The following is a 19,139-nucleotide window of genomic DNA, read 5'->3' on the forward strand; positions in this document are numbered from 1 at the left end:
TGTATTTCTCCTCCTCCTTTACCCCGCAAAACCTTATTAGAAACATCCTCCCAATAATGGTCTGAGAGTGTCAAGGATGGAAGGGAACTTCAAAGGCCGCACTTCAAGAGCTCCCGGTATTCCGAGTTGTTTTCCGTTGCCAGAGATTCGCAGCCCAAAGGGCTGCATTGGAAGCTACACCCGAGGAGCATTTTAGACCCGAAAATATAATTAAACGTATGGTGAAAGCAAAGGGGATATGGGCCAAGGTCGAAAAAGTGATTGCAGCCATCGCTAAGAAGCTTAAGCAGAAAGAAGTCATCCGCAGAATAAATTCTGATCCAGCTCCACGGCGTAATACCAAATGGGAGTCCCACGGGGAGAGTGAAAGGAGAAGGAGATGATTTTAGTAGGTAAGAGTCTCACATAACCGTGTGGCAGAAGCTTGCAGTAGCTTTTGAAGCAAACGGATAGACAGATATTGAATGGATTTTAATAAAGTTTTGTTTCACACAAAACCTTAAAAAAACGGCCGAACGAATCGCAATTATCCTAGTCCTAGTTAAGTGAATAAGTCGTGAAAATTTCGAAGAATTTCATAGCACAGATTTTGAGATTTTGCGCTACAGTTCCAGCAGATTTTCAACAAGCAGTTTCGAGAAAAACGCATTTAAAAATTAGAATGTGATTATTAGTCATGAAATCTTAACTGACCATTAATCCGCTATACCTAGTCAATAGTCCTTCGGTTTTTTAAAAAACCTATGTAAAGCCTTGACTTCCATTTTCGCTGGTTTAGCAAAGTTATTCAAACGTCATTCATAACCACCTTCTGCCGCAGTCAGTTATGTTAAAGCTTCAGTGCTAAGATTATTAACGTGACCCCACGTCCATGCGTGGAAAGAGCGTCTGCGCATCTGTCAGCTACCAATCGCTGGTTGTAGTTCAAACTAAACGGAAAATGGCATAATGCTAACTTAATATTATTCCGGTAAAAGTCAAAATTTGACAATTTTGTTGTTTATTAATTGCGCATTTCACAATATTTAGTAAGAGTGGTATTGGTATGTAAACGGCAATATATATATATACGCACGTTTCTATATTGCTGTACATTGTGGACGTACCGTGTTTATATCAGATTTAGGTTGGAAAGTTCTCCTACATTGACTAGTAACGTGGAGTTTTATATGTGCAACTAACTGTGCTCTAAACAGAATATTATTAAGTGGTAAATTCTGTGTTAATTCTAAAAGAAGGTAAGTGGATTTTTGCTAATTTATTAATTTTCTCTTAGTTCAGATGTGATTCAAAGTGTTATTTAAATTTAATTTTATTTATAACATTATTTTGTAACAGTTTATTTGCTTGCATTGCTTTAGAATTATAGAATTATTCACTAATGAATGCAAAGCATGTCTTTGAAAAGTAAACGGGAAAAAAGACCATTAATTCCAGCATAAATAGCCTTAAATTTGGGAAGGAAAACTTCAAACTAAACTGATATACCGCCTCCAATGAAGTGAAAAGTAAAGCAATTAATACTATATTGCGGGACATAATCTTCTCTTATATTCTGTTATTATGTTATTATTAGGAGGTTGTGTCTGGGCACAGTATTCAATCCATATGATTGATCCGTCCGGTAATCAAGGTGCTTCAGAGGAATATGATATCTATCAATGTGGATGGAATTTTTCTACTTCTTTAGCCCTCGTTCCGTTCAGAAGCAGGGTCGCCTCGTCTTGATCTGTTGTGCCATTTTATTCTGTCAAAGGCCTCATCTGAATTCAGTCGCGAGGCCAAAAGCCCAAAGTGAAGTCCACCAGTCAAGTTCTCTCCCTGATACTATTCCTTTTTGGGACATCCTTCAGGCGGCTTTTTCCGCAGGATGTGGAGAACTTGACTAGTCGACAACAATCCTTTAAACATCGCACTGTTAGCATCTACTCGCTCTTTTATTAAGTCATAGAACTCAGCAAAATAGCTAGCTTATCAAGGGAAGTGGCATCACGTCCTAAAAAGAAATGTTATTCCCCTTTAATGATTATAGTATACCCAAACTTTAGTATGTCGTTTAAACCTATCACCAACAGGAACTTTATTATTTTCCCTAATTCCAAGTGCTGTTTTTTTATGAGTGGAGGTGGAAATCTTAAAAGACGCTACTGCCCCAGGTTGCAGCAGTGCGTGGGATTCTCACCTAGTAAAACCACCCCCACCCACGAAGTATTACTTCGCGATTAGGGCTGTGGTTTACACCAGCAAAACTAAGTCACGGGTCCATCGCGCTTTCCGGGCTCGTTCCAGTTCCTGCAACTTTTCCAGTATCACAGTTACTGTTGCGTTTATTGCACTTCAATTTGCTTCGAACTTCAGCATCTCCTCCACGAAATTATGGGGTCCGATAACTGTGTTGAGGGCGTAGTTTAACTTCCCTCTTTCATTCGCGAAACTCGGACAATGGAATATAACATGCTACGGTTCTTCGGGTGTAGCGCCTAGTCTGAGGACTCATCCAATCCGAAGCGATGCAAGTACTTCCTATATACACCGTGGATCGATTTCACCACCCCTGCGATATTCTGATTTTGAGATTTTGGCCCTTCAATATTAGACATCATCCTTGCTTGAGATGAGCTAGCCTTTGCTGCCTTTTCGCGTGCATAGTCCAGGAGCCCCTTGAAGCTCAACTTGGCATCGACCATTACCCCCAGGTATCTAACGATTGATTTTGCAACGACTTCGTGGTTACCAACCCAGATTTTGACAGTAATAAGGACCGCCTCCATCTTATCTTCCGCCAGGCCCATTTGGGGCCATGCTTTGATAGTATGAATGATTTCGCTCTCATACAGTTCCACGTCCTGGTGGTGTTTCGCAACTACTACCACTGCCAGGTCATCTGCAAAACCAATCAATGTTGCTTCCTTTGGCACGCGAAGGTCGAGCACTCCATCATACATTATGATCCACAGCAGGGGTCCCAGCACAGAATCTTGGGGAACACCTGTTGTTACAACATACTCCTTCGACCCGTCGTCCGGCTGGTACCAAAAAAGTCTCTTCGAGAGGTAACTCTCGATTATCCGAACTAAGTAACCGGGGACACCCAGTTTAGCCAGGGCAACCTTTATACAACCCCAGTTGGCTGAGTTAAAGGCATTCCTGCCATCCAGCGTTACCACCGCGCAGCACTTACCAGCGGCTAATGCCTCCCGGGCCAGGTCTACGACCGTGGCAATGACATCGACTGTGGACCGCGCTCTGCAAAACCCGTACTGCCGCTCCGATAGACCACCAGCTAGTTCGCCGAACGGAAACAGCCTGTTGTACAGAGTGCGGCAGCATAACTTCCTTCTTTCAAAATTCAATAAAAACTATTGTATGCATCAGAAAATATTTATTTATTTTTTATAATGTAGGTACATGTCTAAAGTTTTTATTTACATTGTTTTGACGATCAAATCTGTTAGGTGACGTCCCCCATTCTCCATACATTGCGTAAACCGATTTCTGGCGTTTGTCATGGCTGTTGTTAGCATAGCAGGTGCTATGTTGGCAATTTCGTCTTGGATGTTGGTCTTCAAATCTTGTAGGGTTCTTGGACGGTTCACATAAACACGGGATTTCAAAAACCCCATAGAAAAAAATCACAAGGGGACAGATCGGGAGAGCGTGCCGGCCATTCCAAATAGCCTCTAATTGAGATAAGGCGCTCTGGAAAGTGTTCCCTCAAAACAGCCATCGATGCTCTTGAAGTGTGTGCTGTTGCACCGTCTTGTTGGAACCAAGTGTCCCCCAAATCCAAATTTTCTAGCCGTGGGAAAAAAAAATTCTGTAGCATGTTTACATACCGGTCCGAATTCACTGTCACTGTAACCTCATTTTCCTCAAAAAACCAGGGACCAATAATTCCAGCTGAGGAAATTGCACACCACACTGTGACTTTAAGTAAATGCAAACGCTTTTGATGCAATTCTCGAGGGTTGGTATCAGCCAAGTAGCCCATGTTTTCTTTGTTAACCGACCCACACAAATGAAAATGGGCTTCATCGCTAAAAAAACAATAGCACTCTCGGGAACAACTTCAACAAGAAGCTTACACGCGTTTATCCGAGAATTTAAGTCACGTTCTGAAAGTTCCTGCACTATCGCCATCTTATAGGGATGAAAATGAAGATCATCACCAAGAATTCTTCTCACAGAACGATCGAATAGTCCAAGGGCAGATGCGTGTTTGCGCGCAGAACGCGTGGCGATCGCAACATTGACGCTCTCACTGCTTCAATGTTCTCAAGTGATCTAACGGGCCGAGGGACTCCAGTTCTTCCTTCTGTCGCACTTGCAGTTTGTCTGAATGTAGAGACCCATGTAGCAATTGATTTGCGGTCTGGGACGGAAGCCAACGGGGCTAAATTAAAGCGATTCCGAAATGCACGCTGTGTTGCAATAACCGAACATCCGCTTGAAAAGTAAACCTCAACGACAGAGGCACGCTGCTCACTATTCCAACGCATGATAGCGACTGAACCGTGTCGGGACAAAACTTTACAGTATCCCCTCTTGAACGAGACCACTAGCGCTCCGCTATGACATCAACTAACTGAGTGGCGCGCATTTTAAAAAAGGAAGTTATGCTGTCGCACCCTGTATATCACCCTCTCCAACATCTTCTTCATAGTGTCTAAAATATAGATAGGGCGATATGAATAGGGTGCGCCAGGTGGTGTTTGGGGTTTCGGTAGCAGAACTAACTTCGCAGGAAACACTCTTTCCACCACGCACGATTTAAATGTGCTTATGAACCATCTTGCCTAATTGTTACTGCCAACTTCAGGGCTTTGTTCGGAATCCCATCCAATTCCGGAGCCATATTTTCCCATGTTCGTACACGTACACGATTGTGAAGACGTTCTGTTGCACCGTCCATTTTCCTCCTGTTGTTGGAAAAGGATTGCGATTACTTTAAACAAGAGTCGCGGCCGCGTCTTGTTCATTACAACCTTGTAAGCAGCGCCCCACGTATTCGTATTTGCATCAGGGCACAACTGCTTGCAGCAATTCCGCTTACTTTCCGGTATAGCCTTCTTAAGGCTTCTTCGGAGATGCCGGTATTCCTTCTCCGACTGCCGATGTTCTGGCTTCCATCTGGTCCTCCTCGCTTGCAGACACGATGCTCTCAATAGCGCAATGTCCTGGTTCTACCAGTAGTTTGGTTTCCTACTGTGATGGAACTTCCGTCGCGGCATTGTAGAGTCGCATGCCCCTATTACCCGTAGACATAACTGGCTCACCTTTTCCAGCGCTGTTCTTTTCGGGTCGTAACCACCTTCTAAATCCACCAGGAATGTCTCTTCCTCGAAAGCTCCAATAGACCACCCAGCTATCCTAGTTTTTTTGTTTCTGGTGCTCGCTCGACTGTCGCCCCCTCCGTTCCTGATATCGAGAAACATGGCTTGGTGGTCGCTGTGGGTGTAGTGTTCACTCGCCGACTAGGTACTGAGGTAGGTTAGATCGACGATTGAGCCTAGCCCTCTGCCTCGGAAGGTGGGCACGTATCGAACTTTGGCTAGTACAATATCCTGCTCCGCGAAGGTTTCAAGCAAGATTTGGTCCCTCTTGTTTGATACTCGGCTTCCCCAGTCTCAGGTACATGCGCTTAAATCGCTGGCAGGTGTGACAATGATTTTGGGGCTGTGGTCCCTAGCATCTAACACCAAGCTGTCTAGCATCTCCTCATATTGCGCTAATGTTGCATTTGGAGGAGCATAACAGCTGTATATATGGACACCGTTGACTTTTGCCCCTACAGATTAGAACAATATTGTACTTAGTATTTCTAACCTCTTTCATCAATGTGGCTACTTCCCCAGACCTCATGGTGGGCAGCCGAGAAGAAGTAGTAGCGTATTCCTCTTGCAGAACTTCGCCAGTCTAACTAATAATCCTAATAAGATTTGGACAATTACAAGGTCTCCAGTTAGAATCTCTAAAGGAAATATTTATCTTAAGTTTCTTTTAAGAATGATACAAGCTATTGGTTTTTCACAAAAGGGATCGCCAATTATCTACATGCTTCCTCATTGCAGACCGCGAATCTGCTCCCGGTGCATCCACAACTCTTGAGGCAGCACTATTTCAATGTTATAATTGGAACTTGCCCTTGCAATTACTGCAGATGCAACTTTTGCATGGTGGAGATTTACCTGGCCTATTTCAGTTCCAGCCATCGGCTCCATCGGTGCTTCGCGTCTTTATCCAATGCTGGAGTATTGTTCTTTTTTTACTCCGATATGGCACTTGAGTTTCGCTCGCCGACTTGAGAAGGTTTAGGACAAGGTCGTTCAGCTTCTCCTAGTTTGTAGGTACTACTCGGAGCAGCAATTTCAGACGGGGGAAGATAAGCTCCTTATTCCGTCCCTGACACATCACCATGACGATTAGGTCCTCAATTATTTCCTGCCTCCCCCCACCCACAAGTGAGTATTTGCTCAAGAAATACTCTCGGCAGTATATTCTGTCGAATGCTCTTTACCGCATTAGTATTGCTCCTTTCTCTTTTCTAGAGCTCGGGTTGAGGGCATCTCCCTCTTGCAAGCTGATTTCCTCTGCTTTGATGCTGAAGGTTTAGATCTGTCCTGTTGAAATTGTTTCCGACCGAGGCTTTGTCCAACACTAGAGGATAAGTACCAATGATTGGGTCTTCTAGTGGGGACTGAGCATCTCCTAGGCATGGGCGCATCACATGCTTTATGAGGCATGGAGAGCTCTATTCACATAGGTGCCTGCTTTGCTAGGCAGGTCTAACCACACCTCCATGAATGTTTGTTCATCCATCGCTTTTACGGACCATCCTGGTGTTCTTTTGGGTTTAAGCTTCTGGAGTGTGGGTCTCCTGCTCTGCGGCTCGGCCCTTGATACAAATTGTCTGGTGATCGTTGTACGTGAAGTCCTCGCTAACTTGCCAGGGGATATCACGTACCATCGCAGGGCTGAAAAAGTCAGATGTACAATTGAACCAGACCCCCTTCCCGATAAGCGTTTACGTCACGTTCGTTGGCTAGAACTACATCCAACTGGGCGAATGCATCTGATAAGCGCCGCTCCCTTGTGTTAGTCTCATTGCTGCCCATCTCGATGGCTTACGTATTAAGATCGTCTATCAGGTCTTCAAACTCAGACAGTATAAGGCACGGTGGGGCTGTATACGAACATACCGCTTATTTTTGCCCCCATATCACAGATCCACCAGTCGAGTCTGTGACTCATATACCATCGTCAAGGTTTATCTACGGTTCACTAATGATAGCTATCTCCACGCGAATTCGTAAATGGTCTGCGCAAGCAAATCCTGTGCGACCCTGCAATGATCGAGGTTTATTTGTATTAACCTCATTTTTTCACTGCTGTTAACGCCTTCCTAATTCCAGGCATTTACCACTTCCGGCAATATGCCGATTATCCCGTCCCTCCTCTCCTTCGCAGAAAATGCATTTGGGGTCGCTTTTGCACTCCTTGGAAATATGTCCTTTCTCCCCACACCTTCGACATAGATCAGACCGATCGATGCCGCTGGTGCATACCTTCACGAAGTGTCTAAACCTTAGGCATTTGAAGCACCTCTTTAAAAAGATCTGCTCCCTTAGTCGACAAACAACCCATCCAATCCAAACCTTCCTTACGGCCAACAACTTCTGCGCTGTCTCCACTGGCAGTGGCATTATGGTTGTTTGAGTACCGCCATAAGCTTTTCTTAGGCTCACGATAGATTTTTCCCTGAATTCCCCCATCTTGAATTGTTGCTTCAAGGCAGTGCAGATGTCTTTTCTGGATGTTACCTCATCAAGATCCTTGCATTGTATATAGACCTCATGTTTTTGTGGAAGAACTGCGACATTCTCCCCAAGTAAGTGTATAACTTTATTACCAAAGCCGTCAATTTTTCCTATGGTGGATTTTTTCAACCCAATCCCCTTTCTGGGTCCTCCGGATTTTGCTGATATTTCCGTCTAAGCCTTTTAGCTCAGGGTCAGGTTTCACCTTTTTCAGTATCTCCGCATACAATTGATTTTCTTTGCTGGAGTTTACAATAGCCCCCAGGCGAATTCATACCTTTAGTTTCTTGTTCCTTTTTTTGTTTACGACCTTAGTCCAACCACCGCTTTCATTTTCTTTCGGTTTCGCTTCGCTATCCTGCATTCCCACTTTGGGCACATGTTTTCTTTCTTCTGAACTTTTAGTTTCGTTTGTTGGACTGATCAAGACGCCTTGTTTTCTTTTTGGCACCTGTTGATTCCCTAAAGCTTCCCGCTGTTTGCCTCGTACTCTCTTACTTGATCGATGACCTTGTGCTTTGGTGTCACTTAGGTCGCTTGTGACACTGTTAGGGCTGGAATGTTCGACTTTTCCTTAGGTTTCCATTATTCTTGCTGCGACCTATTGTAAGCACCCTGATGGCTCTCACCACGCTCTTAATAGCTTGGTTCACGTTGTGCTTGTCCCTGATGAATTCGGAGAGATCAACTATTTTAGGTCCAAGCTGCATAAAAGGTAGTTCTTCTAGGGCAGGGCTCTGTGTTCGGTTAGTCTTGGCCAGATTACTCCTTTTACAGACTCCTTCACCTTTTTTGTAAGCTTTCTGTTTTCCGTCTTTGGTATTGGAGGAGATCGTAAAACTGATGAGCTTCTCCTGAATGGATCTATTTGCTGCTGTTGAAGTACCTCATGATCAAATCCGATGTGTGCCGAAATCGCCTTTTTTGGCCAACTATCTCCTTTTAGCCCATCATTCTTTGCCTTTGCAATTGGTGTTTTTGGCAGAGTTGTGCTTCATTTGAGAACCTCCTCCAAATCTGAAACACAGAAGGCCCAAAACGCCAAATTTGGTGTTTCTAACTTTAAGCTGCAAAAGGATACTGATTGCAAAATGGTGAATTGAATCTAATTTGTCTATTTAAGGTTTTGTGTAAAACTAAACCTTATCAAAAACCGTTTACAATCTGTCTGGTCTAGGTTGTCCAATTTTCAATGACTTCTTCCTTCATTTCAGTAATATACAGGAAATATCAACGGATTCAAATGGAAGTGGAATATCCAGCTACAACGTCAAAAAGGACCATATCATTTATTGATCTCAAAGATGATTGCATGATAAAGATATTTTCCTACCTCCATCTCTCCGAGATTCTTAAATTCGCTCTGTTCAGCGATGTCTGGGATCCACTAATAGAAAAGGTCATAGCCTCAGGACAATATCTAGATATCAAATTCCTCTACGAAACGTGCCCGAAAGACCAAGTAAGGCACATTTTAATGCAATTTGGTCCACGAATCAAGGAATTGGTGATACAACGAACTAGAATGGAGTTTTATGAGGAACTTCTACAAGTTGCCGATTATTTTAGCAGTCTTGAGTATCTACGATTTTGTGATATGGACCAACCCCGAATAATCACTCAAAATTTTACTGCGGCGGTACAAAATCTCAAAAGGTTAGACTACCTATTCACTCGATGTGATGACGATATCCTGTCTGACATATCAAAGTGGCAAACTTTGGAGGCTGTCAATTTCTCATGCAGCAAAACTGTCACTGGCAACCATGTGCACGCTCTGAAAAATGTGGTTGATTTAAACTTGAATAGCTGCAAAGGTATAACATCGAAGGCTTTCGTTGAAATATGCAACTCTTTAAAGCTGAAGGCATTGAATATTTTTGGATGTGACCAACTCGACGAGGCATCGTTTGAAGCTTTGGTCAATACACAAACAGAACTGGAATCTCTGAGCATAAGCCATATGTACGAAACCTCCAATATGGAAACTATCGCTCAAATAACGTCCTTAAAACATCTTCGCATTCACCAGGATCCTGAGTTTGACAACGAAATGCAGTTACTGACAGACTTCGCAGAGCAACAAAACGATTCTCTAGAGTTCCTAGAAATTTATGAAGATCCCTTTACTATGTTGGGATTTAATATCACCGACGAAAATCGCGATCAGATTATCCAACTTAAAAGTGTAAATAAACTGTCTTTATGCTTCCTCACGAGAGTGCCTACACGAATGATCACCGAGATTGCGGAGGGTCTCCCCAATTTGACTAGTTTAAATCTCATGGGTGTGTCTGTTATAGACCTAAGTGCTTTGCTGGATATTATCAGGGTTGCTAAAAATTTGGTAAAACTGAACATCTCACAAACCCGTGAATTCAGCAATTCAGACTATAAACCAATTTTGGATACTTTGGTGGAAAATAACTCCAAACCAATTCTAATGAATGTATCCTTCACCGGCTTTACGTGGAAGTTTCTTCAGGTAAGTGATACAATACACAGATTTACAGATTAAATTAAATTAATATATAAATTGGAAGTGTTCCCTGTTCGTTCCTGAGTGAAGCATAATCACAAAGTCAAAGAACAACATCCATGACCCAACTAGGATTCGAATCCGGAATACGAGGTGGACAGTTTGACACTAAACCAAGTCGGCCATGGTACCATGTTATTGAGAATTTTAGATATCTGGAGTCTCTACTGATTACCGTGTCACCGCTCCATGGATCGGGGCTTTCACTGTACTATTTCCTTAACTTAATGTCATAAGCCAACACGCTTTGGTCTATTCATTCATTTCAGTCGTTTATAAGGATCCGGTTAAGTCTCTTTTGAAGGTTTTATGTCTGTCTGTCTGCCTTTGTTTTTGTTTTTTAGGTGGTGGAAATCTTCAAAAGATACTAGTCTGGACACACCAGCGTGTCGGATTTTTACCCAATAAAACCACCCCCGACTCCCTCTCTGTTCCGCGGAACCACCACAAGGTATCACATCACGGAGCGGAGTCCCTTCTAGCTTAGTCACCTTTTTTCTATACGCAGCGTACGAGACCGCGCTTTTCTCCTCTCCTCTGCATTTCACAGTTTGTTTTGGGTAAATGCGATCGTGGAGTTGACCGCATCCAAATTCTCCATTTTCACCACCAGATTTTCTGGTATCAGCACCTCTCCCAGAGTCTTCTCTAGATTCCTCCTTTCTTCCACAAATCTCGTACAGCGGAAGAATACCTGCTCTCTGTCCTCTGGGACTCCATCGCAATTTGGACAGCCGAGTGAGGCCTCCAATTTAAACCTGTGCAGGTATTGGTGATATCCTCCGTACCCCGTGATAAACTGGATGAAATAATAATTAATCTCACCGTGTCGTCTCTCCAACCACTCCTTGAGCCTGGGAGTCCACCGACCTTTTCCTGAGCGTTCCCACCGCTCTTGCCATCTATGTAGGGATCTCTCGCTCTTAGCGCTCTTCATCTGCGATGGGAGAGATTGGCTTTGCATTGCATATGTTCGCCATCTCATCTGGCACAACGCCTCCCTCCAAACTGGGGTCGCATAGAGAATGATTGAGGTTACCACCCTGACGATAAGCAACCTAAAGGTATACCGTGACCCTGCTACGTTCGGCATCATTTTTGCCTGGCCCACACTTGCAGTGGATGATTTGTCACAAACATACTGCACGTGTTGCCTATAACTGAGCTTCCTGCCTATCACCACCACCAAGTATTTGATGATCGGCTTGAAAGTGAAGATATGATTTCCGATTCTAATACAAGCGTAGTTTCTCATCCAGGGCTTAGTGCTGAGGATCGCTTCCATTTTTTCTTTCGAAAGTGTCAGACCAGAGCTCTCTGGCCAACTTTTAACGGCACTGATTGTCTCACTTGAATACAACTCAGCATCTTCGAGATATTTGCGACAACAACTAGCACTATGTCATCAGCATAACCCACCACCCTGGTTTCCCCCGGAAGGGGAAGATTAAGTACATCGTTGTGCATGATGTTCCACAGTAGTGGGCCCAATACGAAGCCCTGCGGGAAACCCGTGGAAAGAACGTACTCCTGAGGTCCATCATCTGTCTCTTACCGGAGCCTCCTTTCAACTAAATTACTATCAACGACAGCAGCGAGATAGGCGGGAATACAAACCTGCGCTAAGGATTTGCGTATCAGATTCCAATTGGCCGAATTGAATGTATTTTTCACGTCCAGGGTTACTAACACGCAATATTTACTGATCCTACCCTTCCCGTGAATTGCATCTTCAGCCAAGCAAGTAACCAATTTGATGATCTGGCTCTACGGAACCCATACTGCCGATTTGAAGGGCTGCCTTGGCCCTAAACAACTGGGAGTAGTCTATAGGTTACCCGCTCTAATGTTTTCCCCACAGTCTCCAAAATACATATGAGTCTGTACGATTATGGTTCACCTGGACATTTACCAGGTTTGGGAAGAAGTACCAACTTCTGCCGCTTCAATGCCGGTGAAAATATTCCCTTCGACAGGCACGCTTCGAACCACTCTAAAATGTCTAAATTCACGGCAAGAAGTGCATACCATTTACACTGACTTCGCTAAAGCCTTCGACACTGTAAATCACAACCTACCTCTATCCAAACCTTCATCTTTAAACGTTCCCATACCACTTGTTTTATGACTTGCCTCTTTCCTTTCCAACCGATCCTATCGCGTCTCTTTTAATGGCTTCCCGCTCCTTCTCCCCCTCTTCTGGCGTCCCACACGGATCTATTCTGGATCCTTTGTTATTTTTGTTTTTTATTAACGATCTTCCACCCCTCCTTGCTTGTCCCTGTTTGCTCTATGCAGACGACCTTAAGCCATTTTTCGCTATATCGTCGCCTATGGACTGTGCTTCCCTTCAATCTAACCTGGACACTCTGGTTCGTTGGTGCTCGACTAATGGTTTAGCGCTAAACGTCAGAAAGTATCACTCTATTTGCTACTCCCTAAAATCCTTACCCACTTCCTTCTCCTACTCTCTTAACGGGCATTCCTCATCCTGCTTAAGTTCCACTCAAGACCTTGGAGTAACTTTTAACAATAAGCTCCGCTTTGACACCCATTGCCTCGATGTCATCAATCGGGCAGCAAAATTGTCAGGCTTTCTACTTCGCTCCTCCTCTGATTTTGACTCCATCCAACCCTCCTTAGCTCTCTTCAATTCCCTCGTAAAGAATACCTTCGAAAACTGCTCCGTGATATGGTCACCCTGCCGTAACTGTGATTGTCTTGCCCTTGAAAATGTGCAACGTAAATTCACCCGTTCTCTCTTCTTTGAGAAAAGCTTCCCTCGTGTGGAGTACCCCTCCCGCCTCCGCTTTCTGAACCTTCCCTATGCAAATTTTTAAACTTTCCTCTGGTCTGATGGACTACTCCGCCGCTGACGACACCACCTGCCGCCCCGCGTCTTATAATACACGTAGCGCAGACATTTTCAACATGCCCTTCACAGAGCTCGAAGTCTACTTTCGTTCCCCGATTCCTAGGCTTTGCGGAAATTACAACATGGAACAACTTGGTCCTTTTATCCTCTCTAATTTAAGTACTTTTAAAGTAGTAAGTAGGACAAGATTTTTGCTTTTTCCTCCTCCTGAGGACAATAATTGATTGAGTTTACTCTGCTTGTTGTCCGTTAAATTAAATTAAGTAAATAAATAAACTCAGGAAAAATGTTCTCTCTGGATTTCACGGCAAGCTTAAGGACCTTATTCGGTACTACTTCCAGGCCTGGCGCTTTATTTTCTCCTATTCTATCACAGAGGTCCAACAGCTCGTCTCCGGTGAATGGCAGAGTTGCTGCCACATTCAGAGGTGGTTGGAATGTGTCGGCGCCCTCCTTTTGCTGGGGGCTAACCCGTGGAATGATTTTCAGCAAGAGGGTAGGACACGTGATCTGCGGAGATGAACGGATTCTGAAACGTCCCATCACGATTCTATAAGCACTGCCCCAAGGGTTTACGTCCGCTTTTCAGCAGAGCTCCTCAAAGCATTTTCACTTGCTTTGCTGGATGACGAGCTTGAGAGTTTTACGGGCTATCTTATAGGCGCACTCTTTTTGCCCCTGATTGACACTACTAACGGCCCACTGAGCCGCTCTTCTGGCTCGGCGGCGGACTGCTCGAAGGCCGGTTCACCATTCCACCAGTAGTTTGGTCTTCTGCTGGGGAACCATGAGATTGCCTTGTAGTTTTTGCAACGGAGACGACCCTTTTGATCCCTGTCTGTACACTGCACAAATTACCCTTTCATCCAATCGCGAGGTATTTGTACGGCTGTCCAGATTCTGCTGATTAGTTTGTAGATTCAACTGGTGAGCTCTGCTTCCTCTTCCTTTATGATTCCAGGAGCTTCAGGTGAGTTAACTTCAAATAGAGCTATCTCTACTTCGTATAAATTCGGGGGTGTGGGAATTTGTTCTTTTGTGGTCGTCCTGGGAATGACAAAGTCGTAGGAATGTGTAGTCATTGGGTTCAGGGGGTCTTGAAAATACTGACCCTATTTGGCATTTATTTGTGTCGCGTCGTTGATGATATTGTCATCCTGATCTCTACACAATGCGGTACGCGGTTTAAAACTTATCCTCCTTATTGTCAAATGTTAAAATTCTTTTGTTATTGAACTTTCGTTGTTCTCGTCTGCAGATCTTTTCAGTGTATCGGCTTATCTCGTGATATATATCTTTTCTGGCTCGAGTTCGTCTTTCGGTTAATAGTCCGTGAGCTTCGTTTTTCTCGTGAATCGCTTCTAGGCAGGCCTCAACGAGTGTAGTTGCAGTTCCTCCGTTCTACCATCCAAAATGTTTGGCCTTATTTCGTCACTACTTTCCTTAGGACCAGCATGAGGTAGTGCTTCGAAATGTGCTTTGATTGTGCACATGAACCATGACCTTATCGTCTTTCAGCTTTTCCACTGTGATTTTAGGAACTCAGCTCCTGTGGTTGTGGCCCTCTAACCAGTAAACGGTCTGAGTCACAGTTAGCACCTCATAGCGTCCTCACGTCCAATATGTTTGGAGCGACAAGGACGTAACCGATTTGATTGAATGTCTGCCCGTCTGGTGATGCCAACGTCATTTTATATATGTTCTTATGGGGGAAGCAGCAATAATACTTTGATGTCACTGGAGGAAAACCCTTTAAAAATTCTCTCCAGATGGGTGTAGAATTCGTCTTTAATGTCTTCATCTTTGTCCTCAGTTGGTGCATGACAGTTGGTATACCACATATTGAAAAACTTCATCTTGAAGCGGATTAAGCAGATTCGCTCATTAATCCGTTTGAAACCAGTTACCAGCTGGCTAAATGTGAGGCTCTGTTTCCTTGCTCTTTGCCACCTGCAAAGATTGTCTTAAGTCCGCAATCGGTCCCGAGCCATTTCGTTTCTTAGAGCGCGAGGATGCTAATGTTACGAGGTATTTCCTGGAGAAGCTCTCGCATTGCACCCGTTCGGAAAAGGGATCGCAAATTCCAAGACCCAAAAGAGTTGTCACTTTTACGTTGCCGTAGTTTTTGCTGCTTTATCTGTATAATTCGAGGCTGTATCCTGGGTTCCTGGACATGGTAATATTTTCCGAGAAAGCGTTGTAGGCGCTTCGCTCAACGCTCTACCAGGGGGGCCGGTCTGGGTTGGGTTTTTCCCGGTTTAAGGCGGGGAAAGCTTGTCTCCATTCTCGTTCCTTTGTTTTTTTGATGGCAGTGGTCATCAAGTGGACGTGGAAGCAGGATTCGATAGCAGAGCTATCGATGTTGAAATACATTAAATGATTCGCAGGATTTGTGACTTTCGTGTGACCTAGTTTTATCATCCTCCGCCACACTTTGACAGCTCTGATCCCTTCTGGTCTAGCAATTTAAGAACTATCGTTCTGAGCCATTCCACCGTGTCCTCCGTCGCGTAGTCTACCAGTATATCGTATGCCGCCGGAAACCCAGTTGCCCAAAGATAAGGGTTCCCATTATTTTTTACCCCTCACGAATGAATGTTTGCTCCGAAAATAATGCGGATAAAATTACCAATCTAATGTCTTTGACTACGGTAGCATGACTACCCCCTAACGATAACCTACTCAAGGTTTCCTCGCTCTCGGATTCGAGGTTGGGTCCCTTCGGCTCTGCTATTGAACACCTGGGTTTATTTTGGACCTCAAGAAGACTTTTTCGGCTTGGCTCCTGCGCCATTGACATACTTCTGTTGATCCATGAATTCTAGTCAGAGATCTTTTCTGGTTATAGTCTTCGCTGCAAGCCAATATTGAGTTGGGCTTTGCAGCATGGTTCCTTCCTTATTGAGTATTATCAGTTGGTTATCAGTGTTTTGGAGATATACTTCTGGGTCACATACTAACAGTCTTAGTAAACGATAAAGGAACATATATTGAAGGGAATACATGACCGTCAAGAATGACACCCCTTCTAAAACTGAGAAAACCTTAGTAATCATATCTAGGATTATTTAACTTGAGAAGTAGGTAGATTTCATGGGCAAAGGATCAGAAGGACCCCAATTAGCTTACTGCCACTTCTAGCGCAAGTTGTTTTAATCCTTTTTAATTTTTCGGTCTGAACTTGCTTTTTCCTTATTTTCTTGAATGGAAGTTGGGAGAGATACGGCAAGGATATCACAAAAATGTAGAATGGGTTGTGGTTAAGTAAAACTGGTCGAAATTGTTGTCGGATAGTGACTTTGGTTTCGATTTAATTTTCAGAATCTTTAAATACTTTGACAGTCATGGAATAAACCCCAATTCTGTTGTTGATTGAAAGTTTTTCACACGACACTTATTCGGTCCTTCTAAGGATATACTGAATGGAAGTTTCGGCCTCCCATGGCTAGGACCAAAGTGTCACTTTGCTGGAGACAGTTAAACTGCAAAGCTTGAAGTTTTTCATCACCTAGACATGGTATATTTTATAAATTTTTCGAAACTCTGGATAAAAATTAAATGAAAAGTTTTATTTGGTGATATCTGAGAAACTTTTTCGATTTGACATTTCAAAAACTACCACTTCCTTCCCATCTTTTATCTCTTTCGTAAAATTCATTATGCTCTGTGTATCTTCGAGGCAACAAATTCTATTACGTCTACCTCCTTCCTCGGGACCTAATTGGAATATGGAGCCAACATCAAGCTTCTCCTTTCGGGTTTGCCCTATTCTATCGCGAGGATATTTATCCAATTTTCATACTCCATTATCAACCCTGACTTTTTAAATGGGATACGGCTTACTGACATTTCTTTTTACCGTCTGATTGTCAGTTTGGTACCTACTTTGTTATTTTGGTTACTGGCCTTCACAGAGTGTATCAAATATATTTGGGTCTTGCAATTAAGACTGGCGTCGGTAACTCCTCTAGGTCTTCTCCTAGCCACTGATTTTTTCACTTTAGCCTGTTTAGCTACCGCTCGAAAGGGTCTATTGTAGATAGTTGAATAATCTGAATTCTTTTCTATAGTTTTGTTGCGACTCAAACTTTAACCAAATAGAGTCAAAATAACGAATATGGAGGACCACCTTCCATCACGATATTTATTTCTTCAAATACAAGTATACATACTCTTAAGGTAAATTTAAAGATAAAAGGCTACAACTTTGAGATCGTTGATAACTTCTCCCATCTAGGGTCGAAAATAACGAGCTATGACTATGAAATCCGAGCACGGTTGTTGGCAGCCAACAGAGCCTATTTCAACTTACAAAAACTGTTCCGAAACGTCTGACTATATGGTCAAAACTCTTACTGTACAAGACTACGATCCTGCCAGGCCTTATGTATTCCTTGGAGACCTGGGTTCTTAGCACGAAAGATTGTGAACTCTTGGCCACGTTCGAGAGAAGAATCCGAAGAATCTTTGATCTCCTACATGAGGAGGACGATTCCGTAGCCTACATAACGACGAAATCTATGAGTGATACCACGACCATCTGGTTGTGGATAAAATCCGGCTCAACAGGTTGCGGTGGGCGGGTGACATAATCTGTATGGATGAGGATGCTCCAGTCCGGAAAGTTTATAAAGGCAGTATTTACGGTAGAAGTAGAAGGCGAGGCAGACCCTGATGAAATGAAGCGATGGCATAGGTCAAGACGTCCGGCAGATTTTAGGGACATCGAATTGATAGACTTCGGCATAAAACCGGGGTGTCTGGAGTTCCTTACTAAGGCAGGCCTAGACCGGATACCGGTTGTTGCGCTGTTGACAATGATGATGATGATACATACTCTTGAGACGATATTCCCCTTTTCGAATTGAAAAGATATAAAAAATGACTGAATTATTAACAAAACTTTTTAATATTGATTTATTTATAAGCACCAGGAATTTTACTCATATTTTCATGTTGAATATTTTATTTTTGTGATTTCAGAGTCCGGAATACCAAGAAGGTCAACATATGTTGAAGTTATCATTTGGAGCAGGGCATCTATTTTGAAAAAAAAACGAACTGAGAAACGATGTACGATGATATTTGAAGGGAGCTTCCTCAACTTGTATTGTCATTTTATATTTATTTTTCCATTTTAATTAAATATCTACGTCACGTCGCATATAATGATTAGAAATATTTATGGAATTACTTTTAAAGAGAATAAAAATGTTTTTCCCAAATTCACAAAATAAGATTATTACTTTCTCCTTCAGCCTAGGGATTCCTTTGATTTTAAATCCCTCCCTTTCCAGCTGCACAACTTGTTTTCAACCCCTAGTTAGTAAGCGATAAAATAACTTCAAATAAATATAAAACTTTCAAGCTATAAATTTTCTAGTAAAACAGATACGTCCGGGGCCGAAGAACGGCGAACGAAATAGTAGCTAGCGTACAGTACTCGCTGATTATACTGTCGCCTCGCTGTCAATTCGCCAAACTCATATTGCTTTGTCTCCACGTTACTCCCCTCCGACTGAGTTTAGAGATGCGAGGGTGCTCTCGTCGATGCTTTGAATATTGATGCTGCTGGGAAGGTTACTTTTTTAACCTACCTAGGTACGTCTTCTTTAGGGGCCCGCTCGAACCCAAGCCGGCTGATCAACCTCGAAGTGGACCAGTACTTCCAATTATGAGGAATTCAATCGTTCGACGTTAACCTTGATGTCTTTTCCACGCAAATCTATAATGAAAACTCGTTTCGATAACTTCACACCACTCGAATGGCTCTAAGGGATACGTGCGAACAGGTCCTCAGCTAATCGTGAACATTATAGGCATCAGACAGTCTTACGTATTTGCATTCTGAATTTTCCCAGGGGCAGCTGAAGGGGTGACAGTGCGAACTTCCGTAAGCAAATTTTGG

General features: G+C 43.3%; 1 protein-coding gene across 1 annotated transcript; it reads left to right on the forward strand.

The window, feature by feature from the left end:
- Nucleotides 1-1,025: 1,025 nt before the first annotated feature.
- LOC119648794 lies at nt 1,026-18,281 on the forward strand. The gene is made up of 3 exons (XM_038050639.1): nt 1,026-1,238; nt 9,032-10,302; nt 18,215-18,281. Exons 2-3 carry the CDS (start codon nt 9,061-9,063, stop codon nt 18,278-18,280), a joined length of 1,308 nt encoding a protein of 435 aa, XP_037906567.1. The 5' UTR covers nt 1,026-1,238; nt 9,032-9,060; the 3' UTR covers nt 18,281.
- The last annotated feature ends 858 nt before the right edge of the window (nt 18,282-19,139 follow it).

The sequence above is a fragment of the Hermetia illucens genome, chromosome 2 (genome assembly GCF_905115235.1).
Source record: "Hermetia illucens chromosome 2, iHerIll2.2.curated.20191125, whole genome shotgun sequence".
Lineage (NCBI taxonomy): Eukaryota > Metazoa > Arthropoda > Insecta > Diptera > Stratiomyidae > Hermetia > Hermetia illucens.